The sequence below is a fragment of the Cercospora kikuchii genome, assembly GCF_019650295.1.
Source record: "Cercospora kikuchii DNA, contig_00002, whole genome shotgun sequence".
In the NCBI taxonomy this organism is placed as follows: domain Eukaryota; kingdom Fungi; phylum Ascomycota; class Dothideomycetes; order Mycosphaerellales; family Mycosphaerellaceae; genus Cercospora; species Cercospora kikuchii.
In genome coordinates, this window is record NW_025408583.1 from 3,997,923 (window position 1) to 4,025,147 (window position 27,225).

General features: G+C 51.5%; 14 protein-coding genes across 15 annotated transcripts; 8 read left to right on the top strand and 6 right to left on the bottom strand.

Annotated features, from left to right (window-relative positions):
* Positions 1–805: 805 nt before the first annotated feature.
* Positions 806–1,416, top strand: CKM354_000378300 (uncharacterized protein; the record flags this gene model as incomplete). Its single annotated transcript, XM_044798998.1, has 2 exons — positions 806–892; positions 1,129–1,416. The coding sequence occupies 2 exons, from the start codon at positions 806–808 to the stop codon at positions 1,414–1,416; spliced, it is 375 nt and encodes a 124-aa protein (XP_044654933.1).
* Positions 1,417–1,964: 548 nt separating this feature from the next.
* On the bottom strand, positions 1,965–2,531 carry CKM354_000378400 (uncharacterized protein; the record flags this gene model as incomplete). Its single annotated transcript, XM_044798999.1, has 1 exon — positions 1,965–2,531. The coding sequence occupies one exon, from the start codon at positions 2,529–2,531 to the stop codon at positions 1,965–1,967; it is 567 nt and encodes a 188-aa protein (XP_044654934.1).
* A 569-nt stretch (positions 2,532–3,100) lies between these two features.
* Positions 3,101–3,546, bottom strand: CKM354_000378500 (uncharacterized protein; the record flags this gene model as incomplete). The annotated part of the gene is made up of 2 exons (XM_044799000.1): positions 3,101–3,236; positions 3,290–3,546. The coding sequence occupies 2 exons, from the start codon at positions 3,544–3,546 to the stop codon at positions 3,101–3,103; spliced, it is 393 nt and encodes a 130-aa protein (XP_044654935.1).
* Positions 3,547–3,869: 323 nt separating this feature from the next.
* On the top strand, positions 3,870–4,406 carry CKM354_000378600 (uncharacterized protein; the record flags this gene model as incomplete). Its single annotated transcript, XM_044799001.1, has 2 exons — positions 3,870–3,910; positions 3,965–4,406. 2 exons carry the CDS (start codon positions 3,870–3,872, stop codon positions 4,404–4,406), a joined length of 483 nt encoding a protein of 160 aa, XP_044654936.1.
* A 499-nt stretch (positions 4,407–4,905) lies between these two features.
* CKM354_000378700 (uncharacterized protein) lies at positions 4,906–6,573 on the top strand (the record flags this gene model as incomplete). Its single annotated transcript, XM_044799002.1, has 1 exon — positions 4,906–6,573. The coding sequence occupies one exon, from the start codon at positions 4,906–4,908 to the stop codon at positions 6,571–6,573; it is 1,668 nt and encodes a 555-aa protein (XP_044654937.1).
* Positions 6,574–8,098: 1,525 nt separating this feature from the next.
* CKM354_000378800 (uncharacterized protein) lies at positions 8,099–9,831 on the top strand (the record flags this gene model as incomplete). Its single annotated transcript, XM_044799003.1, has 2 exons — positions 8,099–8,282; positions 8,771–9,831. 2 exons carry the CDS (start codon positions 8,099–8,101, stop codon positions 9,829–9,831), a joined length of 1,245 nt encoding a protein of 414 aa, XP_044654938.1.
* A 755-nt stretch (positions 9,832–10,586) lies between these two features.
* Positions 10,587–12,464, top strand: CKM354_000378900 (uncharacterized protein; the record flags this gene model as incomplete). Its single annotated transcript, XM_044799004.1, has 6 exons — positions 10,587–10,791; positions 10,850–10,894; positions 10,947–11,098; positions 11,161–11,654; positions 11,717–12,221; positions 12,288–12,464. 6 exons carry the CDS (start codon positions 10,587–10,589, stop codon positions 12,462–12,464), a joined length of 1,578 nt encoding a protein of 525 aa, XP_044654939.1.
* Positions 12,465–12,911: 447 nt separating this feature from the next.
* Positions 12,912–13,732, top strand: CKM354_000379000 (uncharacterized protein; the record flags this gene model as incomplete). The annotated part of the gene is made up of 3 exons (XM_044799005.1): positions 12,912–12,967; positions 13,027–13,183; positions 13,244–13,732. The coding sequence occupies 3 exons, from the start codon at positions 12,912–12,914 to the stop codon at positions 13,730–13,732; spliced, it is 702 nt and encodes a 233-aa protein (XP_044654940.1).
* A 350-nt stretch (positions 13,733–14,082) lies between these two features.
* Positions 14,083–15,885, bottom strand: CKM354_000379100 (uncharacterized protein; the record flags this gene model as incomplete). The annotated part of the gene is made up of 2 exons (XM_044799006.1): positions 14,083–15,572; positions 15,645–15,885. 2 exons carry the CDS (start codon positions 15,883–15,885, stop codon positions 14,083–14,085), a joined length of 1,731 nt encoding a protein of 576 aa, XP_044654941.1.
* Positions 15,886–16,258: 373 nt separating this feature from the next.
* CKM354_000379200 (uncharacterized protein) lies at positions 16,259–17,581 on the bottom strand (the record flags this gene model as incomplete). The annotated part of the gene is made up of 2 exons (XM_044799007.1): positions 16,259–17,268; positions 17,332–17,581. 2 exons carry the CDS (start codon positions 17,579–17,581, stop codon positions 16,259–16,261), a joined length of 1,260 nt encoding a protein of 419 aa, XP_044654942.1.
* A 396-nt stretch (positions 17,582–17,977) lies between these two features.
* On the top strand, positions 17,978–19,024 carry CKM354_000379300 (uncharacterized protein; the record flags this gene model as incomplete). Its single annotated transcript, XM_044799008.1, has 3 exons — positions 17,978–18,372; positions 18,429–18,741; positions 18,800–19,024. The coding sequence occupies 3 exons, from the start codon at positions 17,978–17,980 to the stop codon at positions 19,022–19,024; spliced, it is 933 nt and encodes a 310-aa protein (XP_044654943.1).
* Positions 19,025–19,129: 105 nt separating this feature from the next.
* Positions 19,130–20,848, bottom strand: CKM354_000379400 (uncharacterized protein; the record flags this gene model as incomplete). 2 transcript variants are annotated; one of them, XM_044799009.1, is made up of 4 exons in its annotated part: positions 19,130–19,977; positions 20,038–20,355; positions 20,409–20,613; positions 20,663–20,848. In XM_044799009.1, the coding sequence occupies 4 exons, from the start codon at positions 20,846–20,848 to the stop codon at positions 19,130–19,132; spliced, it is 1,557 nt and encodes a 518-aa protein (XP_044654944.1). The 2 variants fall into 2 exon arrangements, with proteins under 2 accessions (XP_044654944.1, XP_044654945.1); XM_044799010.1 differs by having other exon boundaries at positions 19,130–20,355.
* A 407-nt stretch (positions 20,849–21,255) lies between these two features.
* Positions 21,256–22,182, top strand: CKM354_000379500 (uncharacterized protein; the record flags this gene model as incomplete). Its single annotated transcript, XM_044799011.1, has 4 exons — positions 21,256–21,373; positions 21,428–21,734; positions 21,783–21,866; positions 21,921–22,182. 4 exons carry the CDS (start codon positions 21,256–21,258, stop codon positions 22,180–22,182), a joined length of 771 nt encoding a protein of 256 aa, XP_044654946.1.
* Positions 22,183–22,362: 180 nt separating this feature from the next.
* CKM354_000379600 (uncharacterized protein) lies at positions 22,363–27,084 on the bottom strand (the record flags this gene model as incomplete). The annotated part of the gene is made up of 2 exons (XM_044799012.1): positions 22,363–24,657; positions 24,709–27,084. The coding sequence occupies 2 exons, from the start codon at positions 27,082–27,084 to the stop codon at positions 22,363–22,365; spliced, it is 4,671 nt and encodes a 1,556-aa protein (XP_044654947.1).
* Between the last annotated feature and the right edge of the window lie 141 nt (positions 27,085–27,225).

Genomic DNA, 27,225 nt, shown 5'->3' on the forward strand with positions numbered 1-27,225 from the left:
TGAAAGAGCTGTGCTCAGACTCAATCATCATATTCTGTAGCCTTGCGGTTCTCGTTTTCATAGCAAAAGACAATTCTTCCAGCCACATCAAGCTTGTTAATTCTGCTCGTCAGGCGTCGAGCAGGTATCGAGTAAGCACGACAACGCACAGATCACGGGTTGGGTGAGACAGCAATGCTTTTGTGAGTCGATGCTACACGTAAGAACGATGTGCCTGTGAAAAGTCGCCTCGTTGCACCTGTGCAGTGTTGACTGAACTCAATATGGCATCTAATGATGGGATCTTCTAAATTTCCCGATGGCTGAGCAGCATGAAGTCTGTTCATGTTGGGACTCTCTTCACCTGCGAAGCTACAGTACCCGCCCAGCCGCCAAGCTGACCGCCGGCATTACCTCGCTAAATCACACGTCTCCCCCGTTCACAACACGTCGACGCATCATGTGAACATGTCTCGAAGGCATGAGTGTCTGACGCGCAGCGCCATGGTTACGCGCACACCACGCCACCACGAAACTGCCGCAGCGCCCTGAAAACGGGACTGCCGATGAAGTCATCGAGCATGAGCTTACCGCCTCAACCTGTACCACAGCGCGAGGCGACTTCTTAGCTGTCCTGGCAAAAGCACTTTCCACAGCCTAAGCATACTTTTCGTGAAGCTCTCTAACACCTCACTTGCCTTGTTCGCCCCTCATCCTACAAAGAAATCAGGAATTCTTCACGCACAAGACCGGCCGCACTTTGCTATAACGACTACATTGAGCAGACTGCAAGCTTCCTAGACCTCCGAGAAATCGAACCATCACAATGTCTCAGCAGAACGAGAACGCCCACAAGGGAAACCACCCTTCGTTGGTTGGAGGCCATGCACAGTACGTCAAGGGCCTAGGCGAGGTACGTTCTCGAACATCCATGCAACAGCCACGACAAAACCGTCTGAACAAAACGATGCACGAGCGAACAACCTCGCCATGACTCTTCTTCGTCTGATCGCCAGCTATGCTGAAGCGAACACACAAACGAGGTCTTGGGTGACTCCGTCGTTCAGCACTGCAAACAGCCTCCACAGCAGTCATCATAATCAGTTCGACAAGACACATCCCAGCTAACTCGTGCCTCCGCACTTCTAGGCCGGTGTCGCAGCCGTGACCGGCAACTCTGCCTGGCAACGATCCGCCGACCACGACAAATCCGCCGGTGTCGCAGCCATGAAGGCTGCTTCCGCGAACCGTGACCCCAACGAGCAAGGCATGGGTAAAGTCGAGGAACTCGCAGGCAAAGCTGTCGGATGCGAAGGCATGCAACAGGAAGGTGCTGCAAGTGCTCAGAGGCGCGAGAGTACGAGCGAGGGTGTGCCCAAGGGGCAGAGTGGAGAGGGAAAGACTTATTATAGCAGAGGCGAGGGCGTCGAGATCTAGAATTATGCGAGGGACAAAGATATGCTAAGAGATGGAACATGAATATGGGAAACGAATGTTATTTTGCTGTATATGATGTTTATGCTTTCATGAAATGAATACGACTGTAGGCTAGTGTATGAATTCTATGCTGCCTCTATCGATTGGGAGTACAGTCTCTGGTTCGCTCAGCCCAGCTCATGGTCGATGCGGGAAGGGCGGAGCCCTGAACATCCGCGTTATGCTATTTTCCTCACAAGATGATCGTTGTGGCCTGCTCGGTACTCATCACGTCTGGATGGGTCGAGACATTGACTGGGAAGGAATCCCAGTGCCGCAGAAATGGATCTCATTTCCGAGATGACATGCAAAATTGTTTCCATATGGAAGCAGTGTCCGGCCTGCGATTCAACACATTGTACTCCAGCAGACATATCGACCACTTCCGTGTGCGTGCAAACTGGCTGGCACAGCTTCAAGGGAGTACAGTCCATTCCCAACGAGCTCTTCGATCGTTGGCTGAGTTATTCCTCAAGCGACAGGCTTTGCAATTCTTAGCCTATGCTGTATCATCCAATCCTCTTCTTCTCCTTCCTCCTAACCCAAACTTCCTCTTCCGTTTCCCCAAACCCATTCTCCCCACTCCGGAGCTCCACCTCCCACACTCCCAATTTGTAGTTCCCCCGATCACTCTGTCCAGTATTCACATCAAAACTCCAGCCATGCTTCGGACACTCAATCCCCGCACTGAGCACAATTCCAAAATCTTCAATGTCGTATAGACTAGCTCTTGATAGCGGATAATTCTGATGCGGACACGAATGATCTATCGCGTGGATTTTATCTCGATATCGGAACACGAGGACTTGGGGCTGGATGCCGAGGGTCGTTTGGGCGACATCGGGAGTCAGCTCTTCTGCGGAGGAAGAGCCTGGAGCGGCGAGTTGGAGGATCTTGCAGGGTGTTGTGATGGTGGGTGAGGCGAAGATGTCTTCGGGATCGGCGGGAGGTTTCGTCGAGGAGAGTTTGGTGTTGTGTTTGCCTTCTGCTGGGGTGATATCTTCTATCGAAGATGCAGGACCGACATAGATCCAGGGATTGGGTGTTGCTTGAGGAGGAGCTCGGTAGGGCTGCATTGTGGTATGGGGGCTGTAGGTGAGGAGGAAGATAAGGGAATTTTGGGATACTTATGCTGAGCGGGTGATGGCCGTCGGGCTTTGCTTAGGAGAGAGCTCGGTCGACGGGTGTACGAGGCTCGGAGCGTGTTGTCAGTAACATACACGTCTACTGGCCACTGATGAATGTAGCAGCGCTCTGGGATGTTTGGATGCGAAGGAATAGAAGACAAGGTGATCTGCGTAAGGTAAGGTAGTCGAGCAGCTTGGGGTCTTGGCGGATGTGCACCCTCTGTGAAACATTGAAGGGATCGCCATGCACTGCACACAATGCACCAGGATACATTATTGTGTGATCGCAGGCTTTGGACTCTCTGGCAATGGGTTGCTTACATTGCTGAGTCGCTGGAACATCGTTCGGAGGAAGCGACGAGCGTCATAGTAGGATTTTCTACTCCTCATTGTGATTGACACATCCTGACTTGAACAATACCCGAGAGCTGGAGCTCAGGCTGACATGATATTACATGTAAACGCTTGCTACTGTACACATGGCATCCGACAATTCCATTATGTTGCTTCAAGTGCATTTAGCGCCCTTTCCCACCTCGCTCGTCCTCGAATCCAATCTGTACGGGCGACTCTGGGAACTCCTTCTTGGCCTTCGCTTTGGCTCCCTCATCTTTCTGCTCAGTGGCGACGCCGCCAGTGTCGTTTGCTCGAGCACTGTCATCCTACATCAGTAGCGGTCGACGTTCCGACCATGAGATAGGACTCACCTCCTGCCTGCCTTGCTCTCATATGCTTGCACGTTTGGTTCGTGATCCTTTTCCAAAATATGCTTCTTGTTCTCTCTCGGCCCTCCTACGTCAGATTTGTGCAAGTCGCCCTTCTCTCCAGTCGAGCCTGCCAGCGATGGTACTGTAGAGCTGAAAGGTCGCGTTCTGGCTACCGTTCTTGAGATTGTGCTAGTACGGAGGGCACTTGCACGAGTGAGAGTGCGGTAGAAGGTCAGGAACTCGGATGGTGAAGACATGGCTGTCTTGTGGTCGCAGAACACGGCGTGAAGTGGTAAGGGGACAAACGTGCGTACAGACGTGAAACTGTACAGCAACTTACCAGTTACACAAAGGCCATCGTGATGGGCTCGGCTATGCTGAACTTGTGGTTGCTAGGCGCGTGGTGATGAAATCATGACTGCGCGTGCCGCACGCTGCGCGCATGTGCAACGGCTCGTCATACCCAAACGCCGATTGACTTTTGGCTAGCGCCAGATGCAAGTGAGGCTCAAATCTCGCCCGGGCCAACTCGTCAGCAAACATCACTCCGACGACCAGACGACAGCCTGCGCGAGACACCATGGCGGCCGCAGTCGAAGACCCCGATTTCCCTTGCTCATTGTACGCCTTTCTTCTCCAGCACGAGCGCACCGCATTTGGCTGAGAGGCGGACAGGACGGTACACATTCCATTCCCCACAAACCGCTTGGCTCTGGCCGCTCTGCGGACACTGTCCGTCGACCAGGAACTGTCGCCGCTCGTCAAACGACACTTCAGTCTGGTCGAACCAGTCTCGAACATTCAGAGCGATCCCTCAAAGGCTCCGCTCGAGGCTTCGCTATGGGACACGCCGCCCGTACAGTCCACAGAAGCACCCTCGAGCATCGTGAAAAGTGCCAGTAGTTGGGAAAATGAAAGAAAGACGGTGCTGAAGACTGAGTACAAGGCTACCACAAATCGCATGTTGCGAGTGTCGGTCAATGGCTTCTTCGAGTCGCTAGGCACTGTCATACAGACCATGGAAGAGCTTGATCTGGACGTGGTGCACGCGAAGGGACTGGAGAGCCTAGAAGGCGCTCAAGGTGTTGAGCAAGGCTTGACTGGAAGCACTGGCTGAGCATGCGGCACCATCACATCGACTCCGCTGGAGATATGGAAAAGACTGCGTGGTGAGCTCTGCCTTGGCAATCGCGGATGTGGAAGCGGCCTCTGCGGCACGATTCCAGCATCCCCAAAGCGCCTCAGATTTGAGTGTAGGCCCTGTTCTTGCACCGACGACACAGTACGAGATGAATGTGAGAGCCACGGTTAGATTGAGACGGACAATCTGCGGCACAGCCAGTGCAACGTGCCTGCCACTACAATTGCTCTTTGAGACGGACACCAGAGGTCACACGCCTTACATCGCTTCAAATACATCACTTCGTAAACTACTGAGCCATCTCGCAGAAATTCCCATCTTGGTCGATTCGAATGCCCAGAAATTGCCCGCATGCCTATCCGCCGCTTCGGCCAACTTCATGGCCGAGTGGGCCGATGCTATCTAATTTCGTCCTATTATCTTTGCGAAAGGCTCTAAACGTGTTCTCTGTGAACATGTTGAATGAAAGTCCACGATGCGCCCCGAACTGCTACTCGTCCCCGCCCTCCCAGGCGCATCGGCCGTTTTTGATGCAAGAGAAGCCACCATTTCATCGACTCATCACGCGTTGTTCACGGGCCTGTCAACATGCAGAGAAGTCGTGTCGTCATTCATCAGTCGCATAGAATCTTTGAACAACAAGACGAATGCTATATTATCTCTCAACCCGAGGGCTCTGATTATCGCCGATGCATTTGATGAACGATTACAAGCCAACAATGTGTCTTATGGCGCCCTGTTCTGCATTCCCACACTTCTCAAGGATAATTATGACACGTCAGAAATGCCAACTACAGGTGGCAGCCGGGCCCTCCGAGACTCCCAGCCGACTGAGGATGCACCTGTCGTTAAGGCCTTGAAGAAGGCCGATGCACTTATCCTCGGAAAAGCTAACCTTCACGAATTAGCTCTTGAGGGCCTCAGCGTCTCTTCTCTGGGCGGACAGACTACCAATCCCTATGACAGCACTCGAACGCCTGGCGGTAGCTCGGGCGGCACTGGCGCAGCTGTAGCAGCCAGTTTTGCGATCTGGGGTACCGGAACAGATACCGTCAACAGCCTACGATCGCCGGCCAGCGCCAACAGCTTGTTCAGCTGCAGACCGACGCGAGGACTGATATCGCGGAGCGGCGTGATACCTATCAGCTACACACAGGACGTGCTGGGACCAATCGGTCGATGTGTGGAAGACGTAGCGACTGCGTTGACTGTGATGGCCGAGACGCCCTATGATGCAGCCGATAATGCCACAGCTCTTGCTCCAACTGGGATCAAGGGCACTGATTTTGTCGAAGGACTCGCAGCTGGGTCACTTCAAGGGTTGCGACTGGGTCTTGTAGAGGGTTTCTTTAATCGTACCCAGTCTGCCGAGACGGATCCCGTCAATGAAGCGATGGCGAACACCACAAAGAAATTACAAGCTGCAGGAGCGACGGTCATCTCAATAACTGACGACATGTACGATACTTCTACGATTGCAAACCTCGACACACAGCGCTACGAGTTCCGCGAATTATTGGATGCCTACCTCCAGCGACCTACACTTGAAGGTTCTCATCCGAACACGACATCCGAACTCTACCAGAGTGGCGATTTCGTCGTTATCCCGGCCCAGTACGAGTATGTCAACACAGCACTTGTTAGCTCGACGGCTAATGCAACATATTCCTCCGGAAACCTCACGAAACCATCATACGAAACCATCCTAACTGGGGTCCAGAACCTGACACTTGCCCTCAAAAGTACTTTCAAACAACATGAACTCGACGCAATCCTTTACCCCGAGCAGAAGAACCTCGTTGTCAAAATCGGCTCTCCTTCTCAAAGCGGCAGAAATGGAATTCTGGCAGCTCTGACAGGGACTCCCGTGGTCACGGTTCCTGTAGGATTCAGTCCCGCGACGGAAACGGCCCCCGAGGGAGTGCCAATCGGGATGGAGATTCTGGGACTGCCGTGGACAGACAAAGAGTTGTTGAAGATTGCGTGGCAGATTGAGCATAAGCTGGGAAGAGTGAGGAGGAGCCCCGAATGGGCGTTGGAGGTGGTTGAGAGCAAGGACTACGAGCGTGTGCCGATTGTTAAACCGAGGGCGATTGGGGTGGACTGGGAGGCGTATCCTTTGGGTACTTTGAGAAGGGTTTGATGCTGTCAGACTGAGCTGGAGTTGCGGAAAAGACTTGAGTGGGGCAGGACGATTGAACGTCTATTGATACAGCACTGGCAGTTGCCTGAGGTGTCTGCCAAGAGTCGCGTGTATTGACGACTGCACATCTTGCAAAGTAGCCACCTCTCGAACAATACATCACGAACCACCACGCACCACAGCTGCCGTCACAGCCACGTTGACCATGTACGAAAATGATGAACGTGAAGCCACGTGCTGGTGGGACAAGGCCAGGAACAGGAACTGCAGCAGCCCCAGGAACCCGGATTCAAGAGCAAATACCGTTGTACTCAAGGATTGTACAGCAGATAAGAGGTGCCTACCAGCACTTCTGCGTCTGGATGATCCCGTGGCCACGCGATGTTGCCGTGGTCAGGCGAGCAAAGATTAATGATAGGCTTACTTGGCTGTGGCTGATTTCCATTGCTGGCACGGCAGATCGACGATAGACTACGGACACTCCAGCTCGGAATGGCAGTCAGGCTCCGAGCGCAGCGTAGATGAGGCCACCGAGAAAGCGCTTTCGTACCTCATTTATTGCGGCCTCGGGTTCGCTGCCGGATGCCTGCACAGAAACGGCGTCGTGTCGTCCGGGCCGTGTATCCACGTGTCTGACACGGAATTTATACTTCTGCACTTGCCCGGATTCGTTGGCGCGCGCTTCACCACAGCTCCTGCTGGTCCTGCTGCTTCAGCTTCTCGATAGCTCGCATTCGCGTTCTACCGCACGCGCCCAGCTGCAGCAACAACGCGAATGCTGCATGTCTGGGTATTGGGCATGGCGGAAGCTTTTGCAAGTGGCCCAATCCGAGGCCCAGACCTAAACCCTCGCATCCTTCTTCGACTCAGACACGATTGCGCCCTCCTCCACGCTGATGTCTTCTTCAGCAGCATAAGCCATCGCCTTGCCCGGTGCAACTCAAGCTTGCTGACCCGAGGCTGGATTCGCTCTCGTACACTGCGCCCGATGCTCTCCACCGATCGCAGCCTTCAGGGAATATCCTCTCGCTCTGAGCTAGAGGCCGTCAATCAAGGCGCGTCTGCAGAGGAAGAGTTAGCGCAAGAATGACTGAGGCTACGAATCTGAAAAGATGAGACACTCTTGATGAGCGATACGCGTGCGGTCGCGCGTGTTGCGTGAGGTGTTGGACATGAGCGCATTTGGTCCTACCCATGCAGGCCAAGCCACCGGCCGTGTCTCTATGGTATCGAAGCTCGCAGCTGCGCCTTGTCGAGCCACCACGCCACAAGCTTGCAGCTCTGTTCGGAGAAACAGGCTGAGCGAATCGTTATACTGTCAAGCTCCAATGAGTAGGTGACAGAGGTCCGATCATGCTCACAAAGGACTTTTTCTTCTGCGCCAGCAATACCATGTCAACACGGTAAGATGTATGGATACAATGTCTGCACAACCAACCTTCTCGCACTTTCCAAAACTGGTAGGTTGATCCCACAATTGAGAGCAGATAGCATCTCGTCGCGCGAAGGATTTTAGCTCGCCAAGATGCCCAGAAACGTGCAGCCAGCAGGAGGGTTACTCCCGGCAACGAACGCCTGGATTGCTTTCTATGGAACGGCAAGGAATGTTGTGCATCAAGCCTTCTATGTCAGCCAACACAGGAACCTGGCGTCTGGAGCTTTGTCTGGCCTGAGCTCTCATCGAATCACATGCGCACGATTAATGACAAGTGCGCTTTGCTGCGAGAGGACTCTTGAGCTAACTTCCAGTTGACAGCCATTTTTTCCAACTCAAATCGCGAGCTGCAGCACCACTACCACCATGGTGCATGAACTGCCTAGGCTTCCCCTCCCTATTATGACCCGGCGTGGTTCCATGTGGGACCTTGCGAATTCTTTTGCCCAAGCACGCAATGTCAACGACCTCTAACGATATGTACGCTTGCTCGCACCCACCAGTCTCTCTTGTCGTACCGCTGACATGCGCTGAGGTCTGAACAATGCTTCTCAGGATGGGTCTCCAAGCCACATCGTATGCGATCAGCATGCTGCGAGTGTCACGCCGCAAAGGTCAGCAGAAGCCGTGGTGGCACACGAATCACTGGCGAACGTAAGCACTGACGTCTGTCACGCCCAAAGATTCGATGTAGCGGGCAGAAATCAGGCTGCCAGCGGTGCTTGAGCCTGGGTCTACATTGTGAATATGTGATATCGCTAGTTGGTCGCACGCCGCGACGAAGAAAGCAGCAGGAGCACGAAGACGCCGATGCCCGTGGAGCAGACAGTCGCTCGCAGGTCTCAGAACGTCGAAACACCTTCAGCGGAGTGAAGGCTACACCGAGTACAAACATTGAATCTTCAGCAACAATCGCCCCGAACGAAATTTTCAATGGCCAACAGACAAATTTCGGCCCATCTTGCTCGCACCCAGACCAGTCAGACATAATGGATGAGGAACCCGACTTCGACTTCTTCTGCAGCGAAGAATGGATGACGAACGACATCTCAATGCCCACTGCAGACAACAGTCACTTTTCACCTGCCATCAACACGTCAACGTTCGCTCAAAAGTCCCAATCCAGTAGTGGAAAGATTCGTAGCTCAGCATCAGCAACTGTCACGTCTGCTACAGCCCAAGGTGTTATCAGTCAATTGACGACTGCCCAAATTGTCGGCGCTTCGCCTCGTGCGACCATTGCTTGTTCTGTGGCCGAGATGAGCACAACTGTACCAGCAGACCCCAACAATCCTCAACCGCACTGGCCACAATGGCCGAACCTGATGGCGATCTGCGTGATGATCCGCCAGCTGGAGGTCCAGAAGGACGACGAAGCGGCTACACTCGACAAGATCATGCTGCTCAGCCAAATGTGCATCAAAGAGCTCGTGACCATTTCGAATGGAGAGCAGTTCAATCGCCACATCAGTTGTTCCATGATGGCAGCTACAGTTTTGGAGCTCATCGTGGGTCTTTACGAGCGGGTGATCCTGTTGCAAGCTGAGAGGCAAGTGACGAAGCCCGGCGGATCCGCAGCGAGTACCCAGGTTCCGCCGTTACAGTTTGGATGCTTCGAATTGGATCTGGACGAGCAGAACGCCTTTCGAGACCGCATCATTCGAAAGGAAGCTCAAGAATGTGTCCGCATTCTTCATGCGCAGAGAACGTTGCTCGAGGCGGCCGGCACTCAACAACCTCACTTCGAAAGACTCTGGTCATGGTATGAGAGCATGGCTACCAGGATGGACACGCTCATCGCGAAACTGGCGCGGTCTTCTTGATCGACATCGTGGTGGTAGGCGACTCGCACACGTTTCGAGGCCGAGCGTTCTTCGATTTTTGCTTTTCGATTCGATCTGAGAGCGATCTGATCGGTGTTGTTGGTGGTAGGAGATCGAAGATTACGACTGGTTGGTAAATCTGAATCTGCACCTTCAGCTTATGGTGTCTCGCTTCCAACATTAAAGGCTGGCCAGCTAATGCACAATCGCTTGATTGCCATTTTCAGTCAACGCATTCCGCGGCCCCGAACTTACTTTCTAGAAAAGGGTCTCGCGCATGCAGGTGCTCGGCTAGTAGCTACTATGCATGGGACTGCGCAGTGCATGTACCTCTCGAAGTAGATGGTAAGCACCGTCTTGGCACTGTGGAGCGGCCCGGGACTTCCAAATCGACAATCCTGCTTCCGCTTCCATCAGGAGTACTCGCTTGCATCCTTCCAGGAATGAGGATGCCGACCCGGCACATCAGCGGGCCGAAAGTTGCACGGACCAGAAGCCAGCGCTCGATGCGACTCCGTGTGCCGCGACGCATTGAGCTCTGCTGTTCGTCGGTGCGCCCAGCAGTGATGGATCACCACAAGCATTATTGCGTAGCCTTGCGGGCACGAAGGAGTGATGTGCACCAAGGAAAAGCATTGGTTCAAAGACCAAGGATCCTGACCTGGTCTCAGCGGCGCGTGGTCATCTTCTAGATATCAAGCCGCGTTGTGAACCACTAGACGTGATCTGTACTCAGACAAGCACCACGCGCGACTATGATGGGCTTATCGTTCACGGCAGGAGTGCCGCTCGCGATTGCAACACTGCTACTATTGATCGTCGTACAAAAAGTGTTCCAATTTGCCCGACTCCGTGCCTTCGAAGGCCCCAGACTTGCAGCATGGACCAAGATCTGGTTGTTGAAAGTCGTTCAGAGCGGCGAGATGCACCACATCTTCCACCAAATCAGCACAAAGTATGGTACGTCGAGCGAATAAACTGTCACAGGTCGCAGCGTAGACATACTTACATCACTTAGGCACATTCGCTAGAATCGGACCCTCTTCTCTCTTGGTAGCAGATGGTCTGGCAATGTCCGCTCTTTGTTTTACATGACGGTACTGATGGCCTCATAGTTGAATTCCTTCGCCGTGTGAATGCTCCAAAGAGCAAGTACCATCGCTCGGATTGGTACAAAGGCTCACGATTCACACCAAATGAGGACACTTTGATCAGCGAGACTGACGAGGTCATCCACAAGTCTCTGAGGTCTCGAATGGCACCTGGAGTAAGTAACTCCCCATCTAGGCTCCAACTCTGACGTACAGAGGGGCTGATGTGGGGGCTCAGTACAACCTGAAGAAGGAGAACGCTCGCTGCGAGAGCAGCATCGACCGTCAAATGGGAGTCATGCTTAATCTCATCGAATCGAAGTATGCCGCAGATTCCAAGAGACGCGGTCAACCGCTTGACTGGGGATACCTCGCAAGCTACTTTGCCATTGACTCCATTACGGACATTTCCTTCAGCGAGCCTCTTGGAAACCTGAAGGTGGACAAAGACCAGTGGAACTTTTTGCACAACACAGAGGAGAACTTGAAGCCCATGTCCTTCTTCACCATTTATCCCGAGATTTTGAACCTGATCCCTACCACTATACTTGTCAAGTACATGGCTCCTCATCCGGGCGATAATTCACCCTTCGGCATGGTGATGGGGTTCGCCCGCGACCGTGCAAGGGAACGTTACGGACCTGACAAGATTGAGAAAGATGATATGCTGGCTGTTTTCGTAAGGCAAGGAATGAGTCAAAACGAGTCAGAGCGCACCGGCTTGCTTCAACTGTAAGTCTTGCATTATTCTCTTTCGATCGCAACTCCCGATTGGAACTGATCACTTCGATCAGCATGGCCGGCTCGGATACAGTGGCGACATCGCTTCGTGCGGCGATTCTGTACATCGCTAGCGACCCTATCGTCACGAAGCGTATCCGAGATGAACTCGAGGCATCAGGCATCGAAGGACACCGCGCCACCTCAGATATCATATCTTACAGCAAAGCACGAGAACAGAAGTACCTTCTCGCTGTGATTCGTGAAGTCCTTCGCATCCACCCTCCAGCCATCGCCACGATGGAAAAGCAGCTGGGCAACGAAGACGATGTCCTGCCCGATGGACGAGTCATTCCCGCACGCACGATCATCGCTCTATCGCTTCGTACCATTCTCCGAGATCCTGACGTGTTTGGTGAGGATGCTGAAATCTTCCGTCCTGATCGCTGGCTTGAAGACGTCAGCGAGGAGCAGCGAAGAAAGATGGATCAGGCGCATGAGCTCATCTTTGGCTCCGGAAGATTTATTTGCATGGGCAGGGAAATTGCCATGATGCACATTACGAAGATTGTAGCAGAGGTGAGTACAAGCGTGCGTAATTCGATTTCTCACACTTTTGCTGACTGGACATGCTTCGTGTCGCAGATCTTCACGAGATATGATGTGTCGATTTTGAATCCGGAGAAGCCGTGGCATAGCCTTGCATACGGCATCTTTGTGCAGCATGATCAATTTGTGCGCATGACAAAGAGGGAGGACACGCGCCGCGATAGTGGGACTGCTTTGGATGAGCACATGCCCGCTGACCAGCTCAAGGCTTGATTGGAGGTTGCTTCGAGGTCTATGAGATTAACACAGGCAATGTCGTATAGTATCAGAATCCAGGTTTCAAGATCTGCTTTCGTCGATGGTTCCTGATGAGATTCGATGCAAAACCGTTGGTATGACTGAATCCCGAAGTCTCAGACTAAGTCGCCATGCAGAAAAGGGTCTCCACGACCAGCCTGGAGCCTGGAGAGCTGGCACTCCCGCAAATGACCTATTACTGTCGCGCTAGGCAGCTAATGGGACAGTGGAGTGGAGTGCGGGCCGATGCACAACTCAGGATCGGCGCCTATAGAGTTCGGAGAGTTCTCCCTCTACGTTTCCGTCGCCTGACGTTGTTCCGGAGACTTTCGAATCTGTGCGTGTAGAGTACAAATTGCTCTCACTTCATCACCGCCATGGCTGCTTTCAACGTAACGCAGGAACACACTGTGAACAATCGTAATGGCTTTGAAAGACGTCTCCAAAACCCTCGGACAGCGCAATCAGGAGTACTTTGAGTAAGTCAGCATGCCAAATATGATCTGACTGGGACTGCTTTGCTAATAAACGTTGGCAGCTCTGCTGCAAAAGACGCTTACAAGGAGAAATGGATTCACGATCTAGTGGAACAGATCTCGCAATACCTCAAAGACAACATCGATTGGATCGTGCCAAAGGATTCAAAGCAAGTCCGGATCCTCGATTACGCCTGTGGCGGCGGAATTGTGTCAAAGGTATCTCATTACAAAACACTGCGACTCGTCCACTTGATCTCGTGAACTAAGCTTGAGTAGTCTCTAGCCTCTGCCGCCCACGAACTACGAGGTATCGATGTCTCAGGTGGGATGGTCGACGCATATAACAAGTCGGCGAAAGACTTAGGACTCTCGCCGCAGCAGATGTGTGCTATAAGAGGAGACTTGTCGTCAGATGCCCTGGATGAGCAGGACCTGTTCAACTTCAACGTTGCGGGAATGTCCATGGCACTGCACCATGTGGAAAGTCCGGAGGACATGATTGTCAAATTGACTCAGCGTCTCGCTCCTGGAGGCACTCTTCTCATCATTGATTGGGTCACACATGCTGATCCTCAGGTTGGAGGGTCGCATAGCCATCCAGCAGCACATACGGTCACGCGTCATGGATTCAGTGAGAAGGAGATGGCGGAGATGTATACTGCTGCAGGACTGTCAAATTTTGATATCAGGCTGCACCCAGAACGTTCAACAGTTCCTGGTGGAGGAACACAGCAGCTATTCTTTGCGCTAGGTAGATTGGAATAGGGTTGAGTGATAATCATTATCGGCTCGGAATTTGGGACATGAAAGATGCCAGTCGCAGACACGGGCAGTCCTAAAGAACAACATGGTGCGATTCGCTCGCGAGTACTTGTCTCACGTGTGCGAGACTATGAACGCAACAAACACTTGGCCTTCGTTCTCTACATCGAACATGAGGAAATAAATAATGTGAACTTCTTGAATGCGGAAGAGATATAGGCTGGCAATGTGAGCCCGCTTTTCCTTTCTGATCGCTACATTAGACAACATCCCTAACCGAGAGGAAATACCATTAAAATCATTCTCTTGATCATACTTCCGACGCATTCGACCTTTACGACAACAAGTTATCATTACACAGCATCCTCAGGCGAACTAGAATTCTCGTCTTTAGTCTTCGTAGTCGCCTGCGGAGGCCTCAATTCACCCCATTTAGGAACAAGAGCTAGCAAAACGCTGACACCGAGGAGAGCGGTAGCCAGTGCGAAGGTGACCTTGATGCCATCCATGTATGCTCGCAGGACCGCATCCAGCTCGGTACCTTGGTACACCAGGTCCAGATCCGAGGCTCCCACATTGAGTAGGTTTGCTGCATCGATGCCTGGCGCATATTGGGTAACTTTGCTGACCAGAGTCGATGCGAAAGCAGCCTGAGCAGCAGCAAGTGAAAATGCTCCGCCAATGATCTGGAAGAATATGGTGACAGCGGAAATCGTCGAGATCTCCATGGGAGTGACGGCGGCTTGGTTGGCCATCAAGGGGATCTGCAGAGTGATACCAGTACCGATACCAGTCAATACCTGGTAGCCTATGTATTCTCCAATCGAGGTGTCCAGATCCCAAGTGTAGATCAAGCCGGCTCCAATGGTAGCGAGAACTGCACCTCCTGTCATCAAAGGTGCCCAAAGGCGACCGTAGGCAGTGACGATCATGCCAGATGCAATTGAGAGGAAGCAGCCGATGTTGATAGGCAAGCTTCGAACACCAGACTGGATTGGAGTCCTGCCTTGAACCGATTGGAAGAAGATCGAAATGTAGTAGATGAGGATGAAGAAGCCACCTGAGACACAGAAAACATGTGCATTGTTTGCCCAGATGCGCCTCATTTTCATCAGTCGAGGAACCAAAACTGCCCGTTCTTGCATCCAGATCTCGTTAGCGACGAAGACAGCAGAGATTGCGACGAATCCCACGATAGTACCAATGACAGTGCTGTCAGACCATGACTTGACAGACCCTCCCCACTGGAAAGCCAGGATGAAACACACCACTGCAGCCATGATAAGGAATGTCCCGACCAGATCCATTTGCAAGATCTTCTCCTTCCAAGTAGCTTGTTGAGGCTGTGCAGCCTTTGGCGTGCGATAGACCAGGATCATGACTCCAACTGTGACAGCACCGATAGGCAAGTTGATCCAGAAGCACCATCTCCAGGTGACGTTCTCAGTGAACGCGCCGCCTAGAAGTGGGCCTGCGAGAGAAGCTAGGGCATAAGTGGCTCCCCCAAGACCCATGTATGCTGGAACATGCTTTGGAGGGGCTGAAAACGCAATTAGTGTGAAGACACCTGCTGTCATGCCCGACGCTCCGAGGCCGGTAATTGCCCTGCCTATCACGAGTGCGGTGCTTGTGGGTGCCAGGGCACAGATCAAGCTTCCGACCTCAAAGATGAGAATCGAAAACAGAAACATGATCTTGATGGGAAAGTATCGAAAGATCTTGCCCCATGTTGATTGGAAGGCAGCTGAGACCAGCATGATTGCAGCTGCATACCAACTGACATCTCGGATAGTCCTAAATTCGGTCGTGATGTATGGAATAGCAGTGGCAAGAATCGTGGTATCTACAACTTTCGTTAGAATCCAAGATCGAACTTTTGATATCTCGTCAGTTCAGAGTATATCGAGAAACGTACCAAGATTCGCCGCGAACAATGCCAGAAACAATCCTAACATGACCAGGACGAGTCTTTTCGGGCTCGGAAAATCCGAAGTGTCCATTTGCCATTGTTGGCTTGTATCTCCCTCTCCCTGCTCCTGATTTGATTCATGATCGGAGTCTGTTCGTCTCTCTGGAGATCGACTACTCTGGGAAGAGGAGCTTTTGGTCTCCTTTCCATCGTCCGTCGTGGGATCGTGACCGGCGGCGGTAGACATCGTGATATAGAGTGATTCTCTTGCGGACAGAAGCCCAAACGTACTGTTCGAGATGCAATGTCTTCCCTATGTTCGGCATTATAGGCATCTGCTCATATACCGAAGTGACTTGCTCCTACCACTCGGAGACATATGACGAAGTGTCGATCGATGGGGGCTTTTGATTTGCGCTAGACCCAAAACGGCAAGAAGTTTCCGCCAATTACAGCTCGTTCAGCGTCCGGAGTCTTGGCTGGAGCTCAGATCGCCATCAAGGTGCTACAATTCAGACTGGCTTGTATGGCGCATTGTAGTTGTGAGCTATGCTAAAGATCGCGCCGATGTGCTATTCAAAGTTTGTCATGCAAGCCTCGCTGCAACCCGCATTCACATCTCACGCCACGGGCCGCAAGTCCAGAGCTTGCACCCAAGAGTTCCTCATCGGATGGATCTTTTCAAGTCTCCAGCCAGCATTCCCGATCAAGCGACGCCAAGTCTCCTCAGTTCTCTCTTGACCCTTGGCCGTCATTGCCATGTTGATGTCACCGTACCTGGAAAGTCTCCCAACTTTCCCGTCAGAGAGTATGGATTCCAGGACGATCAGGCGACTTTCCTTGCCTGGAACCAAGGCGTCTTTGATGTTTCGGAGAATAGTCTCGCATTCTTCATCATTCCAGTCGTGAAGACACCACTTCATCGTGTATACCTCGCTTGGTGGTACCCAAGTAAAAAAATCGCCCCCAATCAGATTTGCCTGGGGCACTCGATCGATCAGATCCTCGCAGGCTCCACCTTTGCTGAAAAGGTCAGAGGCGTGGGAGATGACATGAGGCAGATCATATATACTGCCTCTCATAGAAGAGTGCTTTCGCAGCAGCATGGAGATGAAACCTCCACTGCCGCCGCCGATATCCAGCACAGTCTTGTCTGCAACCTCTTCCCACGGGTAGTCTGCGAGTATGCCAGGACCCATAGCGACAGCTCCACCACCAAGGGTACGGTGGAGTCGAGGTACCCAGCCAGAAGCATTGAAGTACTCGAACATGTTCAGGTCCGTATCAAAGTTTATCTGCGCGGCCGAGCGAGTGGCGTCTTTGCGAACTGATTCGGGAATGCCGCGAGCAATATCATAGAAGACATCACCGTACAAGTCGACCCAGTTGCGCCATTGGGTCCAATGATCGGATCGTAGCAGCTCTGCGACGTGAGTGTTGGAATACTGTTCACTTGCTGCATCGAAGTCGAATATTCCGTTGTTCCGTAGTGGGCGGAGAATTTGGACCAGGCGGTCCGCGCGAGCACCGCTTTCGTCAGCCAAATCTTGGACGTTCAGTGATTTCTTGGCGAGTATGTCTGGCAGATTAAGTTCCACGGCGGCAAGGAGACATTTGGTGTCAGTGTAGCCTACAGCATATTAGTTGATTTTTTTCTTTCCGCTTCTCGAAGATTAAAAGTTAGTGGACTCACCAAGGAAATGATCAGCCAGGACTAGATGCGCTGGTTGCAATAACTTTTCAAGTTCGGACAGAAGATCGACGGCTTCGGATGCTTGTTGGGTCAAGAACCGATCAGGGAGCTTCTCAGTATCATGAAGACCTGAGGCTAGTTGGGTCGATGTTTGAGGAGCTGTCAAAGCCTTGAGCGAGGCACGAAGGTGAAGAACAAGGTCTCCAAGTGCCACATTCGCAGCATCGTATTTTGTAGTTGCAGAAGGCATTTTCGTTGAGTTTCTTGAGTGATCAGAACAGGCAGTGCTAGATTACTTCACATGAAATACTGCACAAGATCTCAGGAATCGCTTAAGTATCGCAACACTGACCTTCTGCCAACATTCTATGACCTTGCAGTCTGATCCATTTCGGACAAAGATCTTGAGAACGGGCGCCGAGAAGCTCGGACCGATCAGAATGCACATAGACGGCCACGTTTGAGCTCGGAGACTTTTCGTCAAGTCTTTGACTGGTACCTAAAATCCGACCATGCGCCAGCTACAAGTAGACGGAGCTCTCTCATAGCTAAGATGGCAACACAGTTCCATCTGCACCGCTTTTCCATCACTCTTATTGCACTCTGCTTGCTGTTTGGCTTCACAAATCCTTGCCTCGACAGCAAAATGAAGCCACTAATTGACGTTTTGATCATCGGCGGCGGCCCCGGTGGACTCTCAGTGGCCACGGGCGTCGCTCGCCAGCTTTATACAGCTGTTGTCTTCGACTCCATGGTCTACCGCAACATGAGAACCGATCACATGCATAATGTGCTGACCTGGGACCATCGAAGTCCCGGAGACTTCCGAGCCAAAGGACGGGCTGATCTCGCGGCACGGTACAACACTGTTACTTTTGAAAATACGAAGATCGACTCCATCAAGCGCTTGGATACTGGCCACTTCGAAGCTACTGACGCCAAGGGCCGGATTTGGACTGGCAAGAAGGTTGTTCTTGCTGTGGGCTGCCACGACATCATGCCCGAGATTCCGGGCTACGATGAAGCTTGGGGCCGTGGAATGTGAGTATCGAGCAGACAATTCTACGCGACTTCATAATTACTGACGCATATCACAGATATCACTGTCTATTCTGTGATGGTTACGAGGACAGAGGCGTAGAGTCTGCGGCGGTTCTGGCAATCGGAGACATTGCCAAATTGCCACCTGCACTGCACCTTTCGCGCATGGCCAAGAGGTTGACTTCGAACGTGACCGTCTATGTCGATGGCAACCAAGAGTTGGCGAAGCAGATCAAAGAATCTCTGGGCAACGATCCCGTCATCTCAGTCGATGAACGACGCATCTCCCGACTTGAGAAAGTCTCAAAGCAGACATCAGAAATCATATTGCACATGGAAGACGGAACCAAGGTGTCCCATGGCTTTATTGTGAGTCATACTGCTGTTGGGAACTGTATGAAGGCCACTCTTGCTAACCTACGTCTAGGTCCACAAGCCAAAATCAAAGGTGAATGGTAACTTTGTTGAACAGTTGTCTCTTGAATTGAATGAAATGGGAGTCATCAAGACTACGCAGCCGTTTTATGAGACGACGGCTAAGGGTGTCTTTGCGGTTGGAGATTGTGCAAGCCCTATGCCGGCCGTCATGAATGCAGTTGCTCAGGGAACTTTTGCCGCTGGAGGCTTGGCTGCTGCCCTGGGTGCTGAATGACTGGAAACGGTACTTGCGAGGTTGTAGAGCGATACGGCTTATTTATTACCTATCCTTGTTGATAGCATCTATGCAGCCTTCTATCTGCAATGCGTGAAAGAGCACTCAGAGTATGTTTGAACATGTTGCACATCTCTTCCTATTCGTAATATCCTCTCCCTCACATTTTGGGCGTTTCAAAGTTCCTGTCCCGGAGCCACTTTGGGGCAACCCAAGCCTATCGAAGTTGAAGGAAGGCAGTCCTAGTGTTCTTTCAATACGATCGAGGCTCTCGTTCAATAGGATGACTGGTATAGCGAAGGTGATTCTAACCCAGTCGTCTACTGCAGTGTGGCTGTCGTTGAGATCGCCCATATGGAAGCTAGTGCACGGAGCAACAAGTACAAGTGCCTCACGCTTCAAGAATTGTACAACAGTCTCATCATCTGAGATTGTCGAAGTTTGCTCATCAGATGACGTTGAAAGCGGACTGTCGTGCCTTTTCATCGTTCCGGACGAGTCGCCGACTCGTTGTGATTCCAAGCGAGCCTTCAGTCCAGAGCCCAATTTGGCGACAAGATACGGAGCGCTCGTAGCTGGCAGGAAGGGAATGTTCCAGAATCGAAGTCTTGTACTTATTATGGTATAGTTGTGCCTCAGCCGAGTCTTGTTTAGTGTCACCAACTTGTCGAGTTGCTCCGATAGGAGAAGAGCTCTCGTCATCGCCATTGAGACTGTGGATAATTGCAGTGCGGATAGTAAACCAAGAGATGTGGTCAATAATGCATTTTTCGCTTCAACAACATGGTTTGCCCCTTGCTCTTCTTCGCAGATTGATGGTCTTGCTACATGGACACCTATCCGCAACCCACTCGAGCCCAGGTCCTTCGATGTGCCCCAGATAGTGCTGATTGGGGGTGTCTGCAAAGGATCCAAATCGACAGCGAGTGCTGAAATGAAAGGAGCACAGCTTTCTGGAAACAGTGTCTGATCAATTGCATCCTCGGGGCACGACATGAGGCCCGGAGACTGACGGCTTTGCTGCATTTGAGCGAAATCCGAGAGAGCGTATATCTCGTCGGAAATGTAATGCAGATCCTGCTTTGCGCACCATTGTATGGCTTCTCGTAGGACTTCCTTGGTATAGCATGTGGCAAATGGGTTGTGCGGGTTGGATACAATCAGAGCTTTCACTTTGGTCTTGTCCTCAACAGTCGCTAGAGCTTGAGACAAAGCTGGTATCAGTGAATTGGGGAGCACTTTCGCGAAAGTCTCAAGAGCCGCGATAGGCGTAGTATACACGGGGACAATCCGAACATTTGGTCGAATGGCGAGGTGAACATCAAATCCATCTATCGAAAAATCAGTTCTCTGTGCTTAATGGTGACAAATGAGATTGGCATACTCCAGTACGGAGCAAGTACTAGTACGCTGTCTCCTGGCTCGCAGAGGCTGAATAGTAAGGAGTCGAGGCAATTGCTTGCTCCTGGTGTCACAACGATATGGCGAGGCTTTATCTCAGCAGCAGGCTTGAAGTATTTGTTGACAAAGGTGGCCAGTGCTGCTAGCAGGCCCGGTTCCCCGCTGAGTCCATCCACATAGGATAGATCCTTATTCATGATGTTAGTGATTTTCGAGGACGGAGAATAGCTAACTCACCGCGCACGTGAGGCTTGTTTGCAATGCTTTCCTATATATCTGAAGCACCTCTTTTCTGATGAGCCAATTCTCGGCTGTTGCAAGGTTGACAGATTGAGCTGGATCATTTCTTTGTGCAAGAGAAGAGTTGATCTTCGGTAGGAGTGCCTCTGTGGGCCTCTGCATTCGCTGGGAGAGTTGAGCCATGACGCCAAGAAGAGGGTTGTCTGCCAGCAAACGATGGCAAGTAGAAGCAATTGTCAGATAGTCGACTGCCGTTGCATGCTCGAGATGCTAGGCACCAATCTTCCTAATTTGGGAAATGGAATGCCAGGTAGTCACTTACCATTATTAGCGCTAGTGATATGGGGGCCGAGCGGCAGGAAGGTCTTGGCGAGTGAAAGTCCAGCGGACCGAAGACATCACAGTGGTCGAAAGCTGTTTGCAGGAGCTTCGGTTAGCCAGGTTACGTCAAGCATAGCTTCTGCATGCACATTCTAAAAGTTGTGTTTGTTGTATATTGCGCAACAGAGACAGTACCGCGTATGCTTGCAGACTCTTGCTCATTCCAAAACTGAGACGCAATATCTGCAATCTTGCCGGGCACAAATACCATGGCAATTGAAAAGGCAGCCACGAATGGCAACGGGACCAAACACTCGTCCAAGAATGGACAAGTAGTGATCGGGGATCCTGAGTTCGATGGGAGAACCATCATCTACGTTATCAAAGGTGTGATGATCTCAGGTTATCTGCATTGACGAGAGTACATTGCTAACTGTGCAGCCGACGAAACGTCGTACATCAATTACATGAAGCCACTGATTCTGGCACGCGAGCTCGATGCCCCGCATGTACTCTCCGTCATCGACACTCACAGTGACTGGTACTACTCTGTGCACCCTGAGCGGTACGTGCCAGCAATTCGCGATCGCGATCCTGTGACAGGAGAGAGCGCCATTGTCTTCGAGGGTACAGCATGCATCCAGTATCTTGCTGAGCGTTACGACACGCACAAGAATTGGATAGGCCGTAACTATGCTGAGCGAGCAGCCGTAATGTCGTGGACAGAATACCAGACCGCTGGTATAGGGTAAGTTCTTGACACGAGTGATTGTGCCATGGAAGCTCACCGAGATAGTGCGACTGCAAAGTACTGGCTTTATTTCTCTCGTGGATATCCTACGAGAGCAAATCCAGTCCAACTGCCTCGAACTATCGAAAAGTAAGCCATATTCAGCGATCAATGGTACCCAGGCCACGACTGACGCGTTTGAAGGTTCCACTCGAACACGATTAAGCAGTGGGATGTCTTGGAGAAGCAGCTTTCCAAGCCTGGACAAGATTACATAGCTGTACCAGACCGCCCGACACTGGCAGATCTGGCTTACTATCCGTTCGCGATGCCTTGGATGTTCAAGTTTCTGGGGGTCGACGTTGATGATTGGCCCAAGATCAAAGATTGGGCCGAGAGGATGTCGGCACGTCCGGCCTTCGAATATGTGCTGAAGCATGCTCCGACGATTGGGCATGAGGTGTGATCGTAGTAGAATGATTCGCGATGGTTTGCAATGTTCCAACGCAGAACAAAACATCCACGTCCATTTTGCTTCGATTGAAACGACTTTTGACCTGTCGACTCATAATGAAGGAAATGTATTATAGCGATGGAGAGCAATATACCGTGTGGTATTACATTAGTTAAGGTTCGGAAAAACTCCCTAAGAAATTCTCTGCGTGAAATCCCGAAGTCGCTTGCCAAAGAAGTCTTGCCCGTGGAAATGGTCCAATCCATCTGGCGGAGTACCTTCCACCTCGGCCAATCCTTTCTTCAGACTCTCGTGATTAGCCTTAGCAGATATCAGCGACATAGCCAGTGGTATCTGGTTTTGAATGCGTGCAATGTCCTCGTCAGGAACGATAGTGTTGTCATATTCCAGTCTCAATACCAATTGCCCGTTTGCTAAAGCAGTGAATTCGCACATGAGCTTGAACTTGGAGCCTCTCGACCAGACGAATGTTGGATCGGTGCCAGGAATTGCCACATCGAGGTCGTTATGCTGCCTGAAATCATGCATTGTCACCATGATCTCGAATAGTGGATGATTTGGCCAGTCTGTGGATATGTTGAGGTGATCAAGTAAATGATGCCACGGGACGGAATTGGCCAAGGCTTCTCGGCAGCTCGAAGCTACCGATGCCACGAAAGAGCCAGGTGAGCTGTCGTTGAACGATACCCTGATCGGAAGTGGCTGCAGGAATAGGCCAAAGGTCTCCATCTCATCTACTGTGTTTCGATTGAGATGTGGCACACCGATGAGCAGATCTGTGACCTGTGGTCGCGGATCAATACTTGCCGCAACGCTTGCAACTACCAATTGTTGGAGAGTGATATTCTCATCTTTTGCGAGCTGTTGGCAACTTGACCATACATCTTGAGGGACCGTCGAGCATATTGAGGAGCCAGAGTATCCACTTCGCCTATGATCAGAGAGCCAATGGTATGAGCCATGTGTGGAGTCTTTGAGATAGCCTTCCCAGAATGTCAAACTCTCGGACGAAGGCTTCACGTGGCCAATGGATGTCAAAGAGACCGGAGGTGCATCCAGACAACCACCATCATAAACTGTCTTGACTTCTCGAAGAAGAATGGAAAGAGCCGTGTAGTCGGCAATGATGTGACTCATGACTACGGTCAGTCTAGTGTCGTCGACCAGAATCCGGACGGGAGGGTCGAACTCCAGATCAAAGGCACGATTGATCTCGGTCTCTAGGTTCCACTCGGGACATGTCTGTACTTTTGGTACGCGTTCTGACAGCACGCGGTATACTTTATTCAAATCCTTGGTAGTATACGTCGATGCCAGAAGAGTGTGGCGGCTGAGCACAGTGTTCCAAGAATCAATCAATTTGTTCTTGTCCACAACCTCCAGGTCGAGCGTTGACGAGATCGAGACATTAAAAGCAGGTGTATCTCTATCAATGCGATACTTCTCAAACCATTCAGCTTCGATCGGCGTTGCTAGTCCATCTGGCAGTGTACCCGCTGGGGTCGGAGCGGTGGGCATCTTGCTTTTGCTACACTCCTCTACAGCCAGAGCCAAGTCCCGAACAGTGTCAGCGGACATGATCGTCTTGAGAGACAGGCGCATATTGAACGCCGCGTTCAACTGCTTTAGTAATTTCATATGAAGCAACGAATGTCCTCCCAATTCGATAAAGCTCGACCCAGAAGTGATCTCGACATCTTCTGAGAGATCCAAGACTTCCCGATATGACCCAACGATGGTGACTTCGGCTGGCGTCAGTTTGTTGGGAGCCGATCGTGCTCTTGGCTGGGGAGTAGCTTTCGCCACAGTCTTATAATCCACCTTGCCTGCTGGAGTCATGGGTAGCTGTTCGACCGGGGCAATGACGTGGGGAATCGCGTATGTTGGGAGAGCCTCTTCCAGTTCTTTCTGCATTTCTGCAACATCTATGTTGGCAGGTTGCACCATAGCTACTAGCTGATCCTGACGAGTAGTGACGCTGACTGCTTGAACGGCGTGGTATGCTTTAGCGATGCGCATCTCCAGATCGTCCATGTCCAGCCTATATCCGCGGAGTTTGACTTGTCGATCGTTTCGGCCCAGACAGACGACTTCTCCTTGCTTCGTCCAGTAGCCCCGATCTCCAGTCTTGTACATCGTTTCTCGAGATCCTGCAGGCCAGATCTCGTCCGGCAAGAAACGCTCTTTCGTTTGATCAGGTAACCCTAGGTAGCCTTTGGCTATCTGCACGCCTGCAAGATAGATTTCTCCAATGGTACCAAGTGGGGCCAGAGCTTTGTTTTGGTCGAGAATGTATATTCTCGTCGTAGGATTTGGGGCACCAATCGTGACCGGCCTCTGGGGCAGAAGACGTTTGATTGTGGCACCACATGTGCCTTCCGTTGGGCCGTACATGTTATAAAGCTGCTTGGAAGATGCCCAGTTGTCACATACGGCTTGCGAGACTTGCTCACCAACAAGGTAAACCTATTCGATGTAAGAATGTGCAGTGAGGTTCATGTGAGCAGCGGTACGTACCCATTTTAGCCGCTCAAACTCGTCTGGATCAAGTAGACGAGCAATAGAGGGGGTCATAATAGTGGTATCAACGTCGTGCAAATGTCCGAATGGGTCGGTTCCGCAAGGCAAAACCAATGTAGCTCCGTAGCAGAAAGTCGAGAAGATTTCGTGGATGCTTCCATCGAAGGCGACGGACATGATGTGCGCTATTTCCCGCCCAGGTGCAGCGAATAAGCGGACATCCAAGCTAGACTGGAAGGCGACCAGACTGCCATGAGTACAAAGCACACCTTTCGGCGTTCCTGTCGAGCCAGAGGTAAAGCAGACGTACGCTGAATTGTGTGGGCGTGCCTGCTCACGATGTTCAAGAACGTGTTGCGCATCATCTTCGATGACACTAGTCACTGTGAAGTAATGCCTGCAGTCCCCAGGAACGATTGGCAATTGGCAAGACTTGCCCACCAAGAAGACTTTCGCACCAGAAAGGCCATAGATCTTGTTGCGAGCTTCTGTTGGCAGTCCTGGGTCAATGGAGCAGTAAACGCCTCCTGCCTTGAGTATACCAAACATTGCGCAAAGCCAATACATTGAGCGATCAGAATACACGCATACAATGTCTCCAGGCTCGATGATTTTCGAGAGGCGTAGTGCAATGCGAGAAGCGATGTTGTCCATCGTGGCGTAGCTCATTTGATCTTTTCCTTTCTCAATAGCAATGCTCTCTGGGACCTCGCGAGCTCTTTTCTCGAAGAGAGTTACAAGGTCCTCTGTGATACTTGGAGTCAATGTTGATTTTTCGCAACGCCCAAACTTGAACAATTTGGCAAGGTTTTCTTCTGTGAGCATCCGGCTCATCACATCCCCCAGGGCATCTTCCGGATTAAGCAGTAGCCGGAGAGCATTGAGGAAATGGTCGGCTATTTGCTTGACAATCTCTTTCGAAAATCTGTCGTTGTGGTATGTGAAGCAGACTTCGTGAGCTGTATTGATCGCAAGACCAAGCGCTACATCGTGCTCTTGTCGAGTGGAACGAGCCACAGGACAGATTGTTGCTTTGCTACAATCTGGAAAATCGAACTGAAGGCTGACAGCTGTTTCAAACTCTCGACTGAAGCCGTCGTCGGAGGTCGTCCATTGGTACGATTCCAATTCCACGAACTCGTCGAAGGTAGACTTGAGAAAGTCCCGCACAGACTTCGATCTGTCTATGCGTATCATGAATGGCAGAGTATTAAGAAGTGGACCGACAGTTTCGAGGGCTCCAGCCATTGGGATGCAGCGGCCGCACAGCACCGCACCAAATGACACGAGATCACTGTCGCAGTAGCGTGAGAGCACCAAGCCCCATGCAGCGTTGAATATTGTCGTAGGTGTAATACCCATATCCCTCGCATGGGATTGAATCTGACTTGTGACGCCGTCGAGATCGAGCACTATGGAACTGCTCCCTTCTGTCTCGGGCCCGAGTGTACTTTCTGGAATCAGCATTTGATGGCGAGCTTGCGCAAGATCACGTTTTTTACTGTTCCAGTACGCCTGCGCCACATCCTTGTTCTCTTCTCTGTATTGCTCAAGCTCAATGAGAAGATTCGAGAATGAAGGTCCTGGCCCGGAATACGCTTGCCCATTAACGATCGAAAGGACCTTCCTCGCCAGTAGCACTGCACTGTAGCCATCGATGAGCGAATGGTGTACAGTCCACGTGAGTTTGCTGAAGTTGCAATCCACAGTCCGCACTTGGAAGAAAGATCCTATTCCATGTTTCTGCTGCTGGTCCTCCGGAGAATCCTCCTCGACCACGTGCTCCCAGTTGAAAGAGTGGGCAACATCGTCTAGAGCTTCGTGCTGTGGAAAGTCCTGGTTGAAGATAGGCTCAGATTCGATGACTTGTTTCCAAGCTTCCTTGAGCGCCGAGATATGCTCGGTAGCATAAGTCTCGCTGTGGACGATGAAGTTTCTGCCCGGGTGCTTGATGGACGAATGAATGAATGCTATCTGGAGCTCTGTCATCGGTACGTCATCGGAATGCGAGTCGGATGCTTCTGAGCTTGAGTATCCCGAGTCACTTGGACTTCTGCCGCGTCGAGGAGACAATTCATGCAGCTTCTCGATGGCCTCTGCAAGCTTCCGGCGGAACTCCTTTTTGCTGAAGGTGGCATCGGTCGGAGCCACAGGCTCCACACTCGATAATATCTCTCGCAGAGAGCTGTCTTTGAGAAGCTTCTCTCTCGATAGACCGAGTCCGTAGGCTCTGCACGCACCCACGAGTGCGATGGCTGAGATAGAGTCACCGCCATTGGCAACGAAACCCTGATCAAGCTTCAGGTCGAAGGGGCTTTTCTTGAGCGAGCTGCATAGCTCGTACACGACGAGGAATTCTGAGTCGAGGAACATGTCGGAATGGATATAGAACGGGTCGCTGTGAGTTCACCAGGGATCATCAACAAGGGTATAACCGCTAACTTCGATTGCTTCTGCGGAATAGAATGATAGTAGACTGTCGGTGTGGTCGCATCCAGTACCTTAGAACACGAC